This window comes from Leuciscus leuciscus, assembly GCF_965113295.1.
Source record: "Leuciscus leuciscus genome assembly, chromosome: 14".
NCBI classification, from domain to species: domain Eukaryota; kingdom Metazoa; phylum Chordata; class Actinopteri; order Cypriniformes; family Leuciscidae; genus Leuciscus; species Leuciscus leuciscus.
Window position 1 is genome coordinate 35,226,067 of NC_138738.1, and position 16,687 is coordinate 35,242,753.

Consider the following 16,687-nt stretch of genomic DNA (forward strand, 5'->3'; position numbering starts at 1 on the left):
AACATTTTTGGACAGGAACATGTCTTACTTGGTAAAATCACATGACATGTTTTTCCCAGTGTTTCTGATATGATTTTAAACCAAACTTGATATTCAAACGTCCTTTGAGATCAAATAAAAAGGATAAGCTACAGCTTCAATAACATCTCAAATGTCAAAAATATTTTGTAACCTCAAAGTTCCAACATTTGAATCTTTGGGAATCCAAACATAAAGTAAAGTCAATCATGACGGTACATGAGTGTGTAAGGGTAAAGAAAGCGACACTAATTGACCAAATCCGCTTTTATGGCAAGAAGGTTAATAGTCTACTTTGCAGTAATCTGCACGCTTTGAGGTGGTGCACTCCCTGCTTTTTAATTAAACTTCACTTTGCATGTCTCCTTCAGAGGAAAATCATATGATGTATATGTCACTCAGCAGACAGCTGTAAAGCCGGCATACTCTGATGGAGGCCAGCAGATGGGAAGGGAGACAATCTCTCTCAGGGGAGAAATGTTCAGTGAAGGGCTGCGCTAAGCAAACGTCGAGTGTGCACTTTTATTGGGAGGGAAAATTTAAAGTTCTGTGTTCATTACAGCAGTGGTTCTCAAATGGTTTTGCTTCAGGACCCATACTTTACAGTTCTTTATTGAGTAAACAAAAAAAGTCCTTAATACACTAAAATAATTATTTTTTATAAATTCTTTATATAAGTGAATATGCCCCAAAACAGTCTCTTTTTATAGGTTCTATTCTATGGAAGTAAAATAATGGCAAATGTTTTTGAAACAAAAAAGCTTGTTGAATTGCACTACGTGAAAAAATATGCATTGCATTAACCGTGCTTGCATTTTAATGAATTGTATTTTTAGGGCTTGCATTTTTATGGGCTGAAATTTAATAATCCATATTCACCTTTCAGATTTCACTTCCAATATATTTATTCTGTTTAAAAATACAACCTATAATATTCAACAGGCAAATTTCGGTCCATCTCATTTGGCTTTACAAATTCGCTTCCACAAATTCAGTGGTTAAAATTCGTCAGAAAATTCTACATTTCACATCCGGGAACTGCAGGGATAGCGGTAGATTACCGATTCATAATCTCCATCTGCTGTTAGTCGGCTCACCAGTAGATGGTGCAAGCGGCTGTTGACGAAGACTATAGCAACAGTTAGAGAGTCATTCATTTCATTTATAAAAAACAGATTCACAGAAATGGAGCAAGAGGGAAGTATTTGTGATGATTATTAGAGCCAGTATACATAAAGAAAAGCTGATGAAGACACAAAAGCTGTGTTTATGTTTAATTGGTTACTTTCTCTGTGTATGCTACATGGAAGCAGCTTTCTCTACCGTGAACGAGATTGTAACGTTATTCACTGATGCTGATGTACAGATCAAACGTTAAATCTGGATATTAGGATATATAAAACACTTAACGTAGCTTAATGGACTAAATACAGTGATATAAAAGACCAAACTCACACCTTATTGGTGATGTAGGCTATACTATATATAGGCTACAGGCAAGCAGATGGACTCAGAATATGAACGTAACGCGCAAAGTTTCACGCTAAGCGTTTCCCAGTGATAAACTTGCGTAAAGTTGGCTTGACATTGGAAGTTCGTTAGAGACCGTCTCTAAAGTTACATACGCCATGGACATACACGTTTCTAAACTTCATTAGCATTTGAAGAGAATGATTTACAGATATAAAACCAACTGTAGTGTTCCTGTAGGTGTCAGGCATCATCCACGCCTTTTAGATTCTTGATTTTAAAATAAATTTGAGCTCAACATAATTGACAAACCACTGATAGAAACACTGGACTTAAATAGACAAACGGATGAACTAATGAGATTGAAACTCAAATCAAATCAGAAACCATGGAGACAATGGTGCAGAGAACGACAGAACTGAACTAATTAACAGATAAACCGAACACAGGCAAGGACAGAAATCAAAATAAACTGACAACGGGACAGTAAGTCATTCTCTATATATTTTATATGGATAATGTTTTCAATATCAAAACGCTTATCTGCATGCAACAAACTGTTTCCTATGCAATGACATTAGCCAATCATAACAGTGAATGTTTACTGACAAGCTTTAAAAAAAACAGAACATTTCAGAATGAGGGTTGAAAATAATATTTTTTCCACATATATATATTAGTTTTTGTGCAAAAAACGTAACATTATAAGTTAACCTCAAGGAACATATTTCAATAATTAAAAAAAATCCACGTCATGACCCCTTTAATATTTTGGTGAAAACAGTGATACTCTTTTCCAGGATTCTTTGATGAATATCTTTATTTGAAACCAAAATCTTTTGTAACATTATAAATGTTTTTACTTTCACGTTTGATCAATTTAATGTGTCCTTGTTCATAAAAGTATTATTTTCTTAAAAATAAAATAAAAACACTGACCCTAAACTTTTGAATGATAATGTATACTGCTGATATTTATACATATATATTGTTCTTTCCATGACCATCAGCGACCCACCAGATGAGAACTGCCGGCTTACAGCACACCACGTTTTATCCATTGACCACATCAATATTAATAGACGCTTTCCTCGGTTTCATGCTGATGCTTGTTTACAGCAGTGGTTTGGAGAGAATGCTGCGTAGCGAGAACACTCACGAACATTAATAACTTAAGACCTTAGAAAAATCTACCAAGCACACAAGAAAAGCTCTCTTTTTTAAGAAAAAAGGCATCCTTCTGTATAATACAATTCAGGAGGAAATTTGGCAGATGTTCTCTATCCTTCTCTCTCAGTCATAAAATGAAATTATAACTGGAAACAGATTCCAGAGAAGTAGAATTTTTAATAGGCCTTACATAAATCTTGACCCTTCAAAATTTGAACTGTCACTATCTGAAATCAAAAACCCATTAATAACTTGAATAAGTCAAGACAATGTTATCCTAACGGAGTGTCTTATCACACCAAGTGCAGATAGTCTGCATTGTTGGCAGAGGATATTTACACTAACTCTGCCCACCAATGCCTGGTTGAAAGAAATGCCAGACAAATTTACAAAAGAAACCCTTCTGATAACAGTAGCAGTGGTGTAAAGAATAAAGTGGCTGGCATTAGCTTTTGGCATGACCAGGCCAAGTTCGAATCCGCCTTTTTCCAAACTTATACTTCTCTCATCGCATATCAGGTGTTTATTTTAAATAGAAATGAAGAAAATATTTGAAAAGTGGAAATAAAGTGCCTAACGGGTATAGAATAGTGGGAATAAAGTGTTTAACAGGTATAGGGTGGGTTTTAGGGACAAGTAATGTCCTAATAAGGCAGTATTTGTTTGTTTTAATACATTTAATCACATACACTAAATACGTCGTCATTATTGCATACCGTTTTAAAATGTACTACAATACAGTGAGGTGCAAATAGTCTGCCACTATTTTCACTAAATATAAATAGCATCTAACAACTTTTTACACGTAGCGCAAAGAAAATACAGCTTTTTGCATTTAGTGTAAATAGCCTCTGCTTGTCATAAACCTTATATCTGAAAGATGTGACTGGCAGGCCTTCTCTCTGTATGTCTTCTACAGTCCCAGCAGAGGTGTATTGCTGTGTTTGCACTGGTTTGCTGCTTTGCTGTCCTGGTAGCTTTAATTTTCTCTGCTGTGGACGTCTGGGGAGAGGATGAGGATGGTGTCACTGAGGAGAACTGCAGCAAAGATTGTCGGTAAGAAGCTGTCCTTATAGATCATACCCTGATTGTTATTTGCTACAGTACACGCAGTGTATAAAAAGACCCAAAAAGTACACAATGGAGCACCACATATTCAGCTCTGTTTTGTACTTTCAGCCAATATGAGCTAGTTAATTGCATCTTGGCAGTGTATCATCTTCATTTGGAATAGTTTTAAACTTTATAGCTGACTTAAAAGTGTAGTTCACACAAAAGTGAGAATTCTGTCATCATTTACTCATGTTATTCCAAACCCGTAGAACAAAAGAAATTCTGAAGAGTTTTTTAAATGTTAGCTTACTTTTTTGTATTTTTAGTAAGTTTATTTAATTTTTTTTCAGTTAATGATTTTAGTGCTTTAACTTAAACTTATTTCAGTTTAGTTTTGGTTAACGATAATAACCCTGCCCTCCAGTGAGCTGTGAACCATGATCAAATCATTTTAGACCATTGTGAAGTGAGCTGACCGCTTGAAAGAAAATATCTGACTAAAATAATAATTGATTAATGAATCGACAATCGCTGCTCCTCTCATGAACCTCCCAAGGAGAGATAGGGCAAAGTTTCACTAAATACCAAGTACAATTTTGGTCTGTTCCTCACACAGGACTTGAAATATTGTGCATTAGTTTATTTATTTACTTTATTTAGCTTTTTATGGGATTTCTCATTCATTTTCTATAATGAATATTAAAAAGAGTTGCCATAATTTACCTTTAGTGCCCATGGTAGAAAGGAATTCAAATGGGTTTAGAACTGCTAAATGATTGCTTGCCCAACAGTTTTTTCTTTTTTAGAAATAATGTGCAACACGATAAGATCAGACATATGCATTAAGAAAGTAAATAGGGTCAATTTCGATTTCATGTTGGCATCAATATGTTGTGCAGGGCTTGACAATAACACACGCCAACCCTCCAAATGCGGGTGGATTTCAGCAGTGGTGTGGAACACAGTCACTCAGCCACTTTGGCTTTGAATGTTATGTATAATATTGGCCTATACATTTTTCAGTTGTAGTCTTTTAAAAAGGCATCTGAAATAATAAACTGTAAGTGCAATGTAGTGGTCAAAAATAGATTTTTCGATACATATCAATACTGAAATATCTGAAACGCTTCCAATACTCATTTTCCACAGAACAGATACACAATACCAGCTGTGCTTTCTCACTCTCTCATCTCTCTGACAGCGAGTTGACACACAAACCGCTTCGCCTCACTCTCTCATTTGCTCTGGATGAATATTGTTGGTGTTACAGGGCTTGAATTTCGGCGTGAGATTGCAGGTGTTGCACATAATTTGACTCATTCCCGCTGATTTTGTGCTCACACCCAAAGTGCGCTCACATAAAGCCACCTCTCAGTACTAAATTGAGTTTTTTTTTTCTCTTTTTATTGCACTTAAACAGTCAAATACACACAAAATAATGTCACAATTCCAGTCTTGGCAAGAATTCATGTAAACACAATCAGTTATGTTTTAACTGAACATGTTGAGAAAGAAAATGCATGTGTAATGGATCCGTGCGTCAGGTGTTAAAGTGACAGCAGCCTAATATACCTGCTACCAAATTATGCGATGATATTAAAATGTTTTTCCCCATGGTATCTATGTCAAAATTGTGGCCAGTGAAAATGCTGAGGCTAGTAACTTTGGAAAACCACTAACCAAAAAAGTTAATGTCAAGCCCTGACGTTGTGCATAAAACTATGGAATATATCCAGCAAACTAACATCTTTGACATCAATGTGCTTTTAGCATTGTCCTTGTGGAGAACATCCCAGGAGAGCTGTCATTCAATAGTTCAAACCACGTTTCTCTCACTGTGGGTCTCAACCACCTTTTGGACCAAGCAAAATTGTCAATTGAGATCGTGTCCCCATACTGGAGTCTGACCTCCGTCGATCAGGAGTCACGGCTTTATTCTGCGTATCAGGTTAGTTAGCCTGCATTTACCCTATTACAGCTGCATATAAACACTTGAAGTGATTATTTTCTTTTTTATTGATATGCTGCATTGTAGTAGTATAGTTATCATATTTTTTCATAAGCTGTATGTCCAAAATATGTGATTTGGTTTACCTTTATAATTAGGGATGGACTGATATTAAAATTCTGATCCTTTTGTTTATTTTAGTTTTTTATAATTAAGCAATTAAAACTGAAATCAATCATTTTTAATGCTACTGTACAGAGGATATTTATTTTGGGATTTTGCTAAAGATTTCATTTTACAATATTATGAAGTTATTAGTGGTTTTAAAGACTTTCAAGTCCACATTTATGGAGCCCATGAAAGGACATGGATGGGAGGAAATAATATTTCAATGCTTTTGCGTTTGGTCGTTTTTTGAGGAAGCACAATCATTTTGCAAGAGAATGCAAAGTTTCTCAGGGGAACGAAATAGTTTTGTGAGAGAATGCAAAAGCATTTAAATATATTCGTTCCTGCCATCTCATAATTTTTACCAACATGAGTGGGGAAATGAGTATGCACAAAATATCAGAATTTAAAAAAATCAACATAAAAATAATATTGGCCAATAACCAATGTAGTACAGATATATTGTGCATATACTTCCTACATACCGATAAATTCTACATCTAAAAAGTCTGATTTATTGTCGTTGGCATATATTTCATATGGGACTAATATTATAAAATCTTTTCCTATTTTCTAGGGTCAGTATTTGTTTCAGAGATTATTAAGCCTGAAGTCTCGAGGTGTCAAATTAAAGATTGTCAGAGACCAGCCCGATTCCATCGAACTGAAAAGCTTGTCTGAACGCTGTAAGTGAATTCAAATCTCTTATGTTTAGTGATGTATTGATTTCTGTCTGCCGAAGTGCTGAATAAAGTACCAAAGCAGTTCTCTCGAGGCAAACGCTGTAAGATCATACACACAGGCATCCATCAGTCATAACCTGGCATAACTCCTTGGGCTTTTCTCAGCTCCCGTCCCCCAAGGCTACGCACAAGGTCAAAACATCACAAATGTGCAATATTGTTTCTGCCAGAGTTGAATGACAGACAGACAGATCTCTCGTCAAGGTTGAGCGCTTAACTGTTCCCCAACCATTCCCCACATGGCTGTCCGTCTCTCCCAGATGCAGAAGAGCGCTACGTCAACCTGACGGCCCTCACCAGAGGAAGACTGCTTTCCTCCTTTTGGGTAGTGGACAGGAAGCACATTTACATTGGCAGTGCTGGCATGAGCTGGAAGGCACTCTCCAAGGTAAAGTATTTCGAATTACTGTGGCCTCAAAGTATTTAGTTTGAAGAAACAGCACAAGCACACTTTTCAAGCATTTCACATTTCACATTTCATATTGAGATTTTGTGATTCTTGTTCCTGTTTTGTTTGTTTCAGCTGAAGGAGCTGGGGGTGATAGTGTACGACTGTAGTTGTCTGGCTCTGGACCTGCACAGGATCTTTTCTTTCTACTGGCAGCTGCAGTACAGAGACTACATCCCTTCAATCTGGTCCAAGAGAGTCACGGCCGTGTTCGGCAGAGACAAGCCCCTCCAGCTCAGACTCAACAATACAAACGCTTCTGCCTATGTGTCGGTGAGATCAATAAATATCTCTCTTCTTTGTCTGACTCTGGTGATTTGCCAGTGTACATCTATTTTTAAAGTACTAAGGGAAGAAGGGGATAGTTGTCACACATTTTACTCTCTTATCTTCAGTATCCTGAAGTAACTCTCAGAGTGTTTGGCATGGTAATGGATATGACAATGTTGATATGGTTGGTCTTGGCGGAATAGATCTGCTAGACTGCTGTGTAATGGTTTGGGTGTGTGTTCCTTTAAAGGGATAGTTCACTTTGAAATTAAATTTTGGTATGTTTTAGCTTACCTCAAGGGCATCCAAGATGTAGGTGTCTTTGTTTCCGCAGTATTTTTAGGTCAAACCGTTCTTGTCTGTCAGTCATATAATGCAGGTCTATGGTCACCACCTCAAAGAGCATGCACAGAGAAGTCCAAATTAAACAATTCCCCATCGTAAGTACACATTGATGGCCTAAGACACGAAACGAGCGGTTTGTGTGAGAAAACGAACAGTATTTATATAGTTTTTACCTCTTGTACACAACCACGTCCAAGTGATCTGAGGGCGCGCCCTTCCTGGTGTGTGACGTGTGCGCGCGTTCTGACTTAGTCTGCGCAAGCGCCGGAAAGGTACAAGAGATAAAAACAATATAAATACTGTTCGTTTTCTCACACAAACCGCTCGTTTCGTGTCTTAGGCCATCAATTTGGACTTCACTGTGCATGCTCTTTGAGGTGGTGACCATAGACCTTCATTCTATGACTGACAGACAAGAACGGTTTGACCTAAAAATATCAAAATTGAAACTACTGCGGAAGCAAAGACACCTACATCTTGGATGCCCTTGAGGTAAGCTAAAACATACCAAAATGTAATTTCAAAGTGAACTATCCCTTTAAGACCCATGTTTGGGGTTTACCCCGGAGCCCTGCATTCAGGCAGAGTTGGACAGAGACTGATATATGCCGTGCCATTCTGTATTCATTTTTCCCTCTAAATTAAATATATTCTTTTAAGGTAACCTGTGTTTAGTGCATCCTTACAACACATAGGATGTTATTGCTAGTCCAGTGGCAAGTACTGGACTTGCTACTGCCAATACATACACGACACGCTGCTGTGAGCAAGTAAGACATGCTGCTGCTGTACAATATAGCGTACATGAATTACCCACAGCAGATCTATACAGGTGGAGCTGGGGAAGGTTGAGGATTTCTGAAAGCACACTGCATTGCTAAGGCAAATGCTGACCAAGTATTTGAAGGTTGAGCAGTGAGCTCATTGGCTACTAATACAGCAGGAACCAATCAGCTGTGCCCTATAGAAAATGATGTGATTGCAAGCAGACTGACTTAAGGACCTATTAGCCTGTGCCATCTAGAGTTTGAGTTAAGGACCTATTAGCCTGTGCCATCTAGAGTTTGAGTTAAGGACCTATTAGCCTGTGCCATCTAGAGTTTGATGACAAAACTTTATAGATTTATTTTTGATGACTATACAGCAAATATTATATTTTTAAGAGATTTATATTTGCAATATATTATTTATATTTCAAATAAATGCTATTCTTTTGAACTTTCTACAATTCATCAAAGAATCCTGAAAAAGTAAGCATCATGGTTTCCACAGAAAAGCAACACAGCTGTTTTTGACAATGATAATAGTAAGAAATGTTTCTTGCTAATCAGCATATTAGAATGATTGCTGAAGGATCATGTGACACTGAAGACTGTAAAAATCCAGTTTTGCAATCACAGAAATAAATTACACCTTAAAATACATTAAAAACAGTTAATTTAAATTATAATAATATTTCACAAAATATCTGTTTTTATTCTATTTTGATCAAATAAATGCATTTGATTAAATAATGACAAATGACAAAAAAAATCTCACCGACCCCAAACATTAACCATATATACATATGTATATATGTATATATGTATACTGTATATGTATGTGTGTGTGTGTGTGTGTGTGTGTGTGTGTGTGTGTGTGTGTGTGTGTGTGTGTGTGTGTGTGTGTGTGTGTGTGTGTGTGTGTGTGTGTGTGTGTGTGTGTGTGTGTGTGTACCTACTTAACCATATTTTAGGGGAAAACTTGTACCCAGAAGTTAGCTAAACCTGACTCCCAAAACCTCCTTTTGGGGACATTCTCATTTGTAAAAACGGCATAAAAATAAAGTAAATGCAGATTTTTATTTTTATTTTATAGTATTTATAAATTATATATTTATAGCTAGCTGCATTCAAAAAAACTATAGAAGTCTATGCAATGTCCCAGCTAAGTAAACGTGTGTGTGTGCGTGCGTGCGTGCGTGCGTGCGTGCGTGCGTGCGTGCGTGCGTGCGTGCGTGCGCGTGTGTGTGTGTGTGTGCGTGTTTGTGTGTGTGTGTGTGTGTGTGTGTGTGTGTGTGTGTGTTTGCATGCATGTGTGTGTTCTTGTATGTATGATTTATGAAGACACAAATGTGTATAATGACATTACAACATAATAATGACATTACATAAAAATGTCATAATAATGACATAATAGACATTACATAATAATGTCATAATAATGACATTACAACATAAACATGGTTCACTTCATGTGTCCCTATAAACCAAATGGCTTAAAAAAACATACTAAACTGTGTTTTTTTTTATTCAAAAAATGTCAGAAGTTTTCTGTGAAGGGTAGAGTTAGGGGTAGGGGTAGGGTTAGTGTAAGGGGATAGATTAGAAAATACAGTTTGTACAATATAAAACCCATTACGCCTATGGAGAGATCCCGTAAACCACATATTCAATCTGTGTGGGGGTGGTAGTTGTGTGTAAGAAAAATATGAGATTCATGACAGTACTTACTAATACATTTGACATGTCACTACACAAACATGTCATGTTCAATTCCCCAGTTCCATGCTGTTTGTAATATGTTTACGTCTATGTCCAATCTAATAACACATATTTTTTATGTAAACTGCCCTTTCATTGGTTCCAATGGATATTATCTGATTAAGGAAAGATCACTCCTCTGCAGGTAATTTATCCCGGTGACGTTATTCCACACCCATCTGCGTCACATGTGAGGACACTGGCCATCGGATTCTAATTTGAGTATAATGAATCTTGACTCCCTTCCAGCAACAGGATGTTAACTCAACACATCTGAGACATCCATCATCCCATTCAAATGAATAGTGCTGTCATGTTATAGGCTGCAGGGAGACATTTCCAGCTCAGTGATAAAATCCTTCTCCTGACAATGATGTATGTACAGGTACACGGCCATCTCATTACCTTGCTCTGGTGTGCCGGCCAAACTAATTAAAGCGGAAAAAAAATACTTTTAAGAAAACTGCTGTTTTATCTTTTTCCCCCTCCTTTTCTTCATAGACGTCTCCAGATCTGTTTTGCCCCAAGGGTCGAAGCAGAGATATAGATGCTATACGACATGTGATTCGAGAAGCAAAGAGATTCATCTACGTCTCTGTAACTGATTACCTGCCCTTAGTCAATCGCACCTTCAGAGGATCAGCAATCATAAGGTCATTTCAGCACTAACAACTGATGTCAAAAAAATGAGGGTTTAGTGAGGGTTATTGATAAGCAAGTACTGCCATCAGAAAAACCCTTGATAACATTTCTTAAATGGGTCATATGATGCTATTTTCAAAGATCATTATTTTGTGTATTGTAACATGCTTTAATGTTATTTTATTTGTTTCACATACTGTACATTTCTGTTGCTCCTCTATGCACAGTCTTTCTAAAACGAGTCGATTTCTACAAAGCCCCTCCTTTCAAGAAAAGCAGTGTGCTCTGATTGGCCATCTAAACGACAAATAATGTGTGTTACTCTACACTGCACAAAACTCCGCATTTAAAGCAGCACTCAGTAGCTTCGGGATTTCTTCGCTGTATTCTCGCTTTTTGCTCGCAGGTTTCTCTCTAGAGCTCCCCCCACAGCTTCGGAATAGTTATTTGACAAGACTGTTGTAAAAACTCGTTGGTGATTCTCAGACACCAGAGGCTATAGATCAACGACATCAAAGCAGATGGGACGTTCTTTAAAGCGTCTTCTTCATTCGGGTTCGGACAGCGTGAGGGAGCGCAATAATGACAGCATTTTAGCAGATTTCTTTTGGCCGTAAAGCAATTGTTTACATCGCGAGACCTGATATCACACGATACTTCCTGACGCGGCGGCCGTATTGCGAAATAAGTAATATAACCATTCCAATGACTCCGAAGCTGTTCAGTTAAGGTAAAAAAAGTTACTTAGTTCACCTTTAACAGACAATAGCAAATACTTTGACAAATAATAAAACATACTTACAGGCTCAGATTCGGAAGCACCAGATTGCCCTAGCAAAGTTGGAATTGCCCCATTTTTTTAGAAATAGCCTTTGTGCACAGCCGGCCTTGTACTCTCCCAGGTTCAGGAAACTGTCCTCTGTAAAATGCGCTGTAAATAAATCTTAACCACTGATTCCTAATTGCGTCCAATTTCGGAAGGCCAAATACAGTGCTTTTGCTTTCGCATAGAAACACACAGCGTCTCCACGACATGGCGGAAACAACACTACTATGATAACTGAAGCCACGCCTACTTCCTTTGCATATGCATTTGGGTGGCATTATGCAAATGTATCCAATATATATATGAAATATATTCACAAATGCAAACCAAATTTTACAGTGCTTAAAGCTGCAGTCTGTAACTTTTTTGGGTTAAAAATTATCCAAAATACATTTTTGAGCAAGTACATAACCAGCCAGTGTTCAGAACTATCTGTTTGCCTTAGCTCGATTCAAAATGGTAAGCTTGTAATAATGTTTTTAATTCCAGTGGTACTGGTGGATTCGAGCATGTCTTTGCATCATTATATCACATCTGTACACATAAAGAAGGAGTCTCGGCTAGTAGGCTATATTGCGTGTGAGGATGTTGGAGGAGGAGATTTATAGCCTTTTCTCGCAGCACTTGATATAATTAAACTTATCAATTTGATGGCGGATCCAGAAAGGTTCAAACCACAATCACCAGTGACAACTGGAGATTTACCCATTGTAAAATGCAAAAGACTTCGGAGTGGCTACAGAAAAAAAGAGACTGCAACCGGGCCCATGCGAAAACAAGGATAAATATCGGAAGGGCATTAAATGAAGTCACAATGCTGATGTTGTTAACATTATCAATTTGAGAACAAAGCATAATTTGCAATTATTTATCAATTGTTAAGCATGTGATATGTTCTTCTGATGTAATATGAAAGTTACCCTTGTACATGCTATTCTTTGGAAATAAAGCATAAAAAAAAAAAAACACACACTAAAGAAAAAGGAAAACATGAAAATGCATCAAATGACCCCTATAAGACAATACACATTTCAAAATAAAAGACATTGAAATTATTTGGAAAATCACTGAAACTTTTAACTTTTTGTGTTGTGTGAAGCTAAGATATTCCTTAAGTAAGCATGCTATATTTTGTGCTTTTTTATTTATTTTTTCACATCTACCAATTTTTACAAGTTTCCTGAATCAAGTCTTGCTCTATTAAAAAAAATATATATATAAAAAAATATATTTGTGTATCTAAATATTCAAGATAGGTTCTTTGAAGATAGGTCTTGTTTTTGCTTCTCAAATGAATTTGTCTTGAAAGATGTTTCAAGGATACTAAGAATAGATTTTTTGAAGTGTAACTCTTTAGAGCTATTTATAAATGGGCAAAATTGTTCTTTTGGAGATTGATCACTTTTATTATTTTTTTGGTTCAGATACTGGTCGCCAATAGATGAGATGCTCCGGGAGGCTGCAGTACTGAGAGAGGTCAAAGTTCGTCTCTTAATCGGTCTGTGGACACGTACACATCCGCTGACCTTTAACTTTATGACATCAATGCAGGCTCTTTGCACAGGACTGCCAGTCTGCTCTATAGAGGTGGTGAGGAAACAATCTACTTTATTGATCTGTTGATATACGCGCACACACACCTAAACATATATTAAATCCTATTTTTACAATAGGTTGTATTTTATATACATGTGTGTTTGTTTTGAATCAGAGATTTTACAGAGGCAAGGAGCAGATGGGAGGATTTCAACACAGGATAAATGAGAATAAATTTATGGTGACAGACAACGCAATATTCATTGGTAAGAGACTTTCTCTCTCTCCTCTCTCTCTCTCTCTCTCTCTCTCTCTCTCTCTCTCTCTCTCTCTCTCTCTCTCTCTCTCTCTCTCTCTCTCTCTCTCTCCCTCTCTCTCTCTCTCTCTCTCTCTCTCTCTCACATACACACAGACACGCAGTAAATTGATTGTGGTTTACTGGCATGACATAAATTGACAAAAAATGTACATTGCCAAAGCAATACAAAATAAGTAAAATAAAATTAGTTGAGTAAAATAACAATAGTGCAAATGGGCAAAAAAAAAAAAAAAACATATTAACAAATAAAATAAACAGTTAAGTCTCATTTGTTAACATCAGTCAATGCATCAGCTAGCTAAGATGAACTAGCAATGAACAATGTTAGTTTTTACTGCATTTATTAATCTTTGTTAATAAAATTGTTCATAAAAACACTATTGTTCATTCATTGTCTGTTCATGTTAGTTCAAAGTGCATTACGTCATATTAACTGATGTAGTGTGAGGATCTATACGCTGATTTCACGCAGCCGCCATTTTGAAATCGAAAGTGAGGCTCCGGTGGGAAAAACCCCGGAAGTAAAGATAAACAACAATGCCTTGGATTACCAACCTGAAGCTGCTGCCGCGATTTACACTATTGGATGTTAATATCCAATATAGGATATGTATACAGTTCATTCCTGCTTCTTTTTTTACTTTTTGAATTATATATAAAAAATATTTTATTTATAAATGAATTTCACTGTATATAGTCTAAAGTATAAAAGAAATGTATGTACAGTTTTAGAATTGACACAACATCATTAAACACAACAATACGCCATCGCATTCACGACTCTCCTGTGATTAAAGGCGACACTTCCGGTTTTCTTCCCACCGGAGCCTCGCTTTCGATTTCAAAATAACGGCTGCGTGAAATCAGCGTATTAAGATGTTTAGTGTGTTATGTTTCTTTTTTAGCATAAAAAACATTCTGCAGAGTTACAAAGCTCGAAGTTATTCTCTATATCAGTGTGCACTGTTTCTGAAACTCCGCATTTTACGTAAACTCCGAAACACACTCAAAGCAGTTGACCAATCACAACACACTGATCCTGCTAACCAATCCGAGCACATTGCACTTTTCGGAAGGAGGGGCTTCATAGAGATAGTAACTAAACAGGGGTGCGTTTCCCAAAAGCATCGTTAGCCAACTATGTTCGCAAGTTCCGTCGTCATCAGCATAGTTCAACGAGTCGGTGTTTCCCGAAACCATCACAGCTCTCCACCTGTGGTTAGAAGCATAGTTTTTAGTTTGTATGACATGTGGACTCAATAAATCCTTATATTGAGCAAAATAAGCAAGCTGACATTCAGTACAACCTGTGTCTTCTATTTAGAATAAATACAAATGTAATTTATGTCTTTTAGTTTGTTAAGAGATTTTTGAAGACTGCACATGTGCGAACGTGCTCGACTATGTAAGAACGAGCCTATGATTGAATCTGGAAATAAAGCAAAATAACTGAGAAAAATGAGAAATAGTCCTCAGGTGCCATGTCTGTAATTTGTAGCAAAACATCTAGCGTTAATTCGATCTCAGATTCGTTAAAAGAAGTTATTACGCACCACGTGCGTGACGTCATAAACTAACGTGGTTGAACGACCACTTTGCGACAATACGGTATCGGGAAACAGTCGTGACTAGCTAGCTGATTTCTTCAACGATGCATCGTACTATGGTAGTGAAGCAGCGAGTTATTTAGCGTACTGCACTTATTTATTCAAACTTGGCACTTACATATTCAAACTTTCTCTCAAAAAGGGAATCTGGACTGGGTTGGGAGTGAGTTTGCCTTAAACGCCGGAGCCGGGCTGGTGATTCAGGAATCGGAGAACCAGCAGAAAGGGCAGGACTCGATTGTAGAGCAGCTGACTGCTGCTTTTGAAAGAGACTGGTTTTCACCTTACACAATAAGCCTGCTATCTGGCAGCACAACCCTTCAGGAGAGCCAACATGGGAAGCAGAAACTGCAATCTCTGAAGACAAAAGCAGAGAGCAGAGAGCATGAGTGAGCGGCGGGAATTTCTCTCTGAAGCGGGACCAATAAGCCAAGGACTTTGTGCCTCAGAACATCTGTGCCATGACTTACAATTTGAGTTTTCAAATGCCGTCAATGGAACTGAATTATAATCTCTGAAGGATTTCTGTGAAGGAAAACGATTTTTGTGTGTGCTTTCTTTTTAACATTATACAGTACAGCACTTTTAGTGGAAAAACAGATTACACTTTCACTGAATCTTTATATAATGCATGCCTATTTAGATAAACAGAACTATGACAATGATTTACTCCAATATTCAGACTTTTCTTATTTTAAAACAAAATATTCCGAGACTCAATACTGCTCGTGGAAAACTGTCACGAAAGGACATTACCAAAATTTTATAATCATTGTGTTTTTCTCAAGATGTTCATCAGCCATTGTTTTTTTAGAAATCAAGCACATTTTTACTAAAATACATTTTGAAAAGATCTGCATATATGCCAACACACATGCTCAATACATACGCGGCATTATACTGTCATTGCTTTCTGGTCGACTAGATACTGTGGCACATCTACACTGTGTATATATATATATACATATATAAAAAATGTTTACATGATGCAGCATGCACAGCCTTGAAGTAATGTACAATCGTACGCACAAGAATAGACTGTTTTTCTTATTGAATACTTTAAGCTTATACCCTTTAAATGTAGCTTTATATAGTAGCTTTTATATGTAGCTTTATATCCTTTAATTGACTGTTTTAATGGAAGAGTAATGTTTTTATTAAACAGTCATTGCTGATGTTGATCTTATAATACAGACCATATATGTTGCATTGATTTCTCAGTAGTTAGTGGCCTGATGCTTGAGCATGTTTTGCCTTATATGCTGCTGTTGCTTTCTGGATGACTACCTCTTATGATGCATCTTATGATATACTGTATACTTATAGACATATATAATAAAACTGCTTTCTGCAGCATGGGTCATATATTGGAATGAATTATAGTCCCATGTCCATTTTTGTATGGAATGAACAATTTATGATGTGATTAAATGTATAGCACCTTATCCGACTGTTATAATTAAATATTAAAGAGTTAATTAAAAATTGACTGCCAGTTGCCAAATAGGCAACATATGTCCCATTGATTTCTCACTGTGTTGATGTTTAGTAATTTGTGTCAGCAAACCTTTCTCAGAACCAAATCAATTTAAAGCCTGTCTC

At 36.9% G+C, this 16,687-nt stretch overlaps 1 protein-coding gene across 2 annotated transcripts in view; it reads left to right on the forward strand.

Annotated features, from left to right (window-relative positions):
• pld5 (phospholipase D family member 5) overlaps nucleotides 1–16,574 on the forward strand; it is a 34,285-nt gene extending 17,711 nt beyond the window's left edge. For both annotated transcript variants that reach the window (XM_082189932.1, XM_082189933.1), the window contains exons 2-10: nucleotides 3,578–3,714; nucleotides 5,482–5,659; nucleotides 6,405–6,513; nucleotides 6,831–6,958; nucleotides 7,094–7,291; nucleotides 10,657–10,808; nucleotides 13,048–13,213; nucleotides 13,335–13,425; nucleotides 15,228–16,574. In XM_082189932.1, coding sequence (XP_082046058.1) covers nucleotides 3,578–3,714; nucleotides 5,482–5,659; nucleotides 6,405–6,513; nucleotides 6,831–6,958; nucleotides 7,094–7,291; nucleotides 10,657–10,808; nucleotides 13,048–13,213; nucleotides 13,335–13,425; nucleotides 15,228–15,478 — 1,410 coding nt within the window. In that variant the 3' untranslated portion in view covers nucleotides 15,479–16,574. The remainder of the gene's footprint in view (nucleotides 1–3,577; nucleotides 3,715–5,481; nucleotides 5,660–6,404; nucleotides 6,514–6,830; nucleotides 6,959–7,093; nucleotides 7,292–10,656; nucleotides 10,809–13,047; nucleotides 13,214–13,334; nucleotides 13,426–15,227) is intronic.
• The last annotated feature ends 113 nt before the right edge of the window (nucleotides 16,575–16,687 follow it).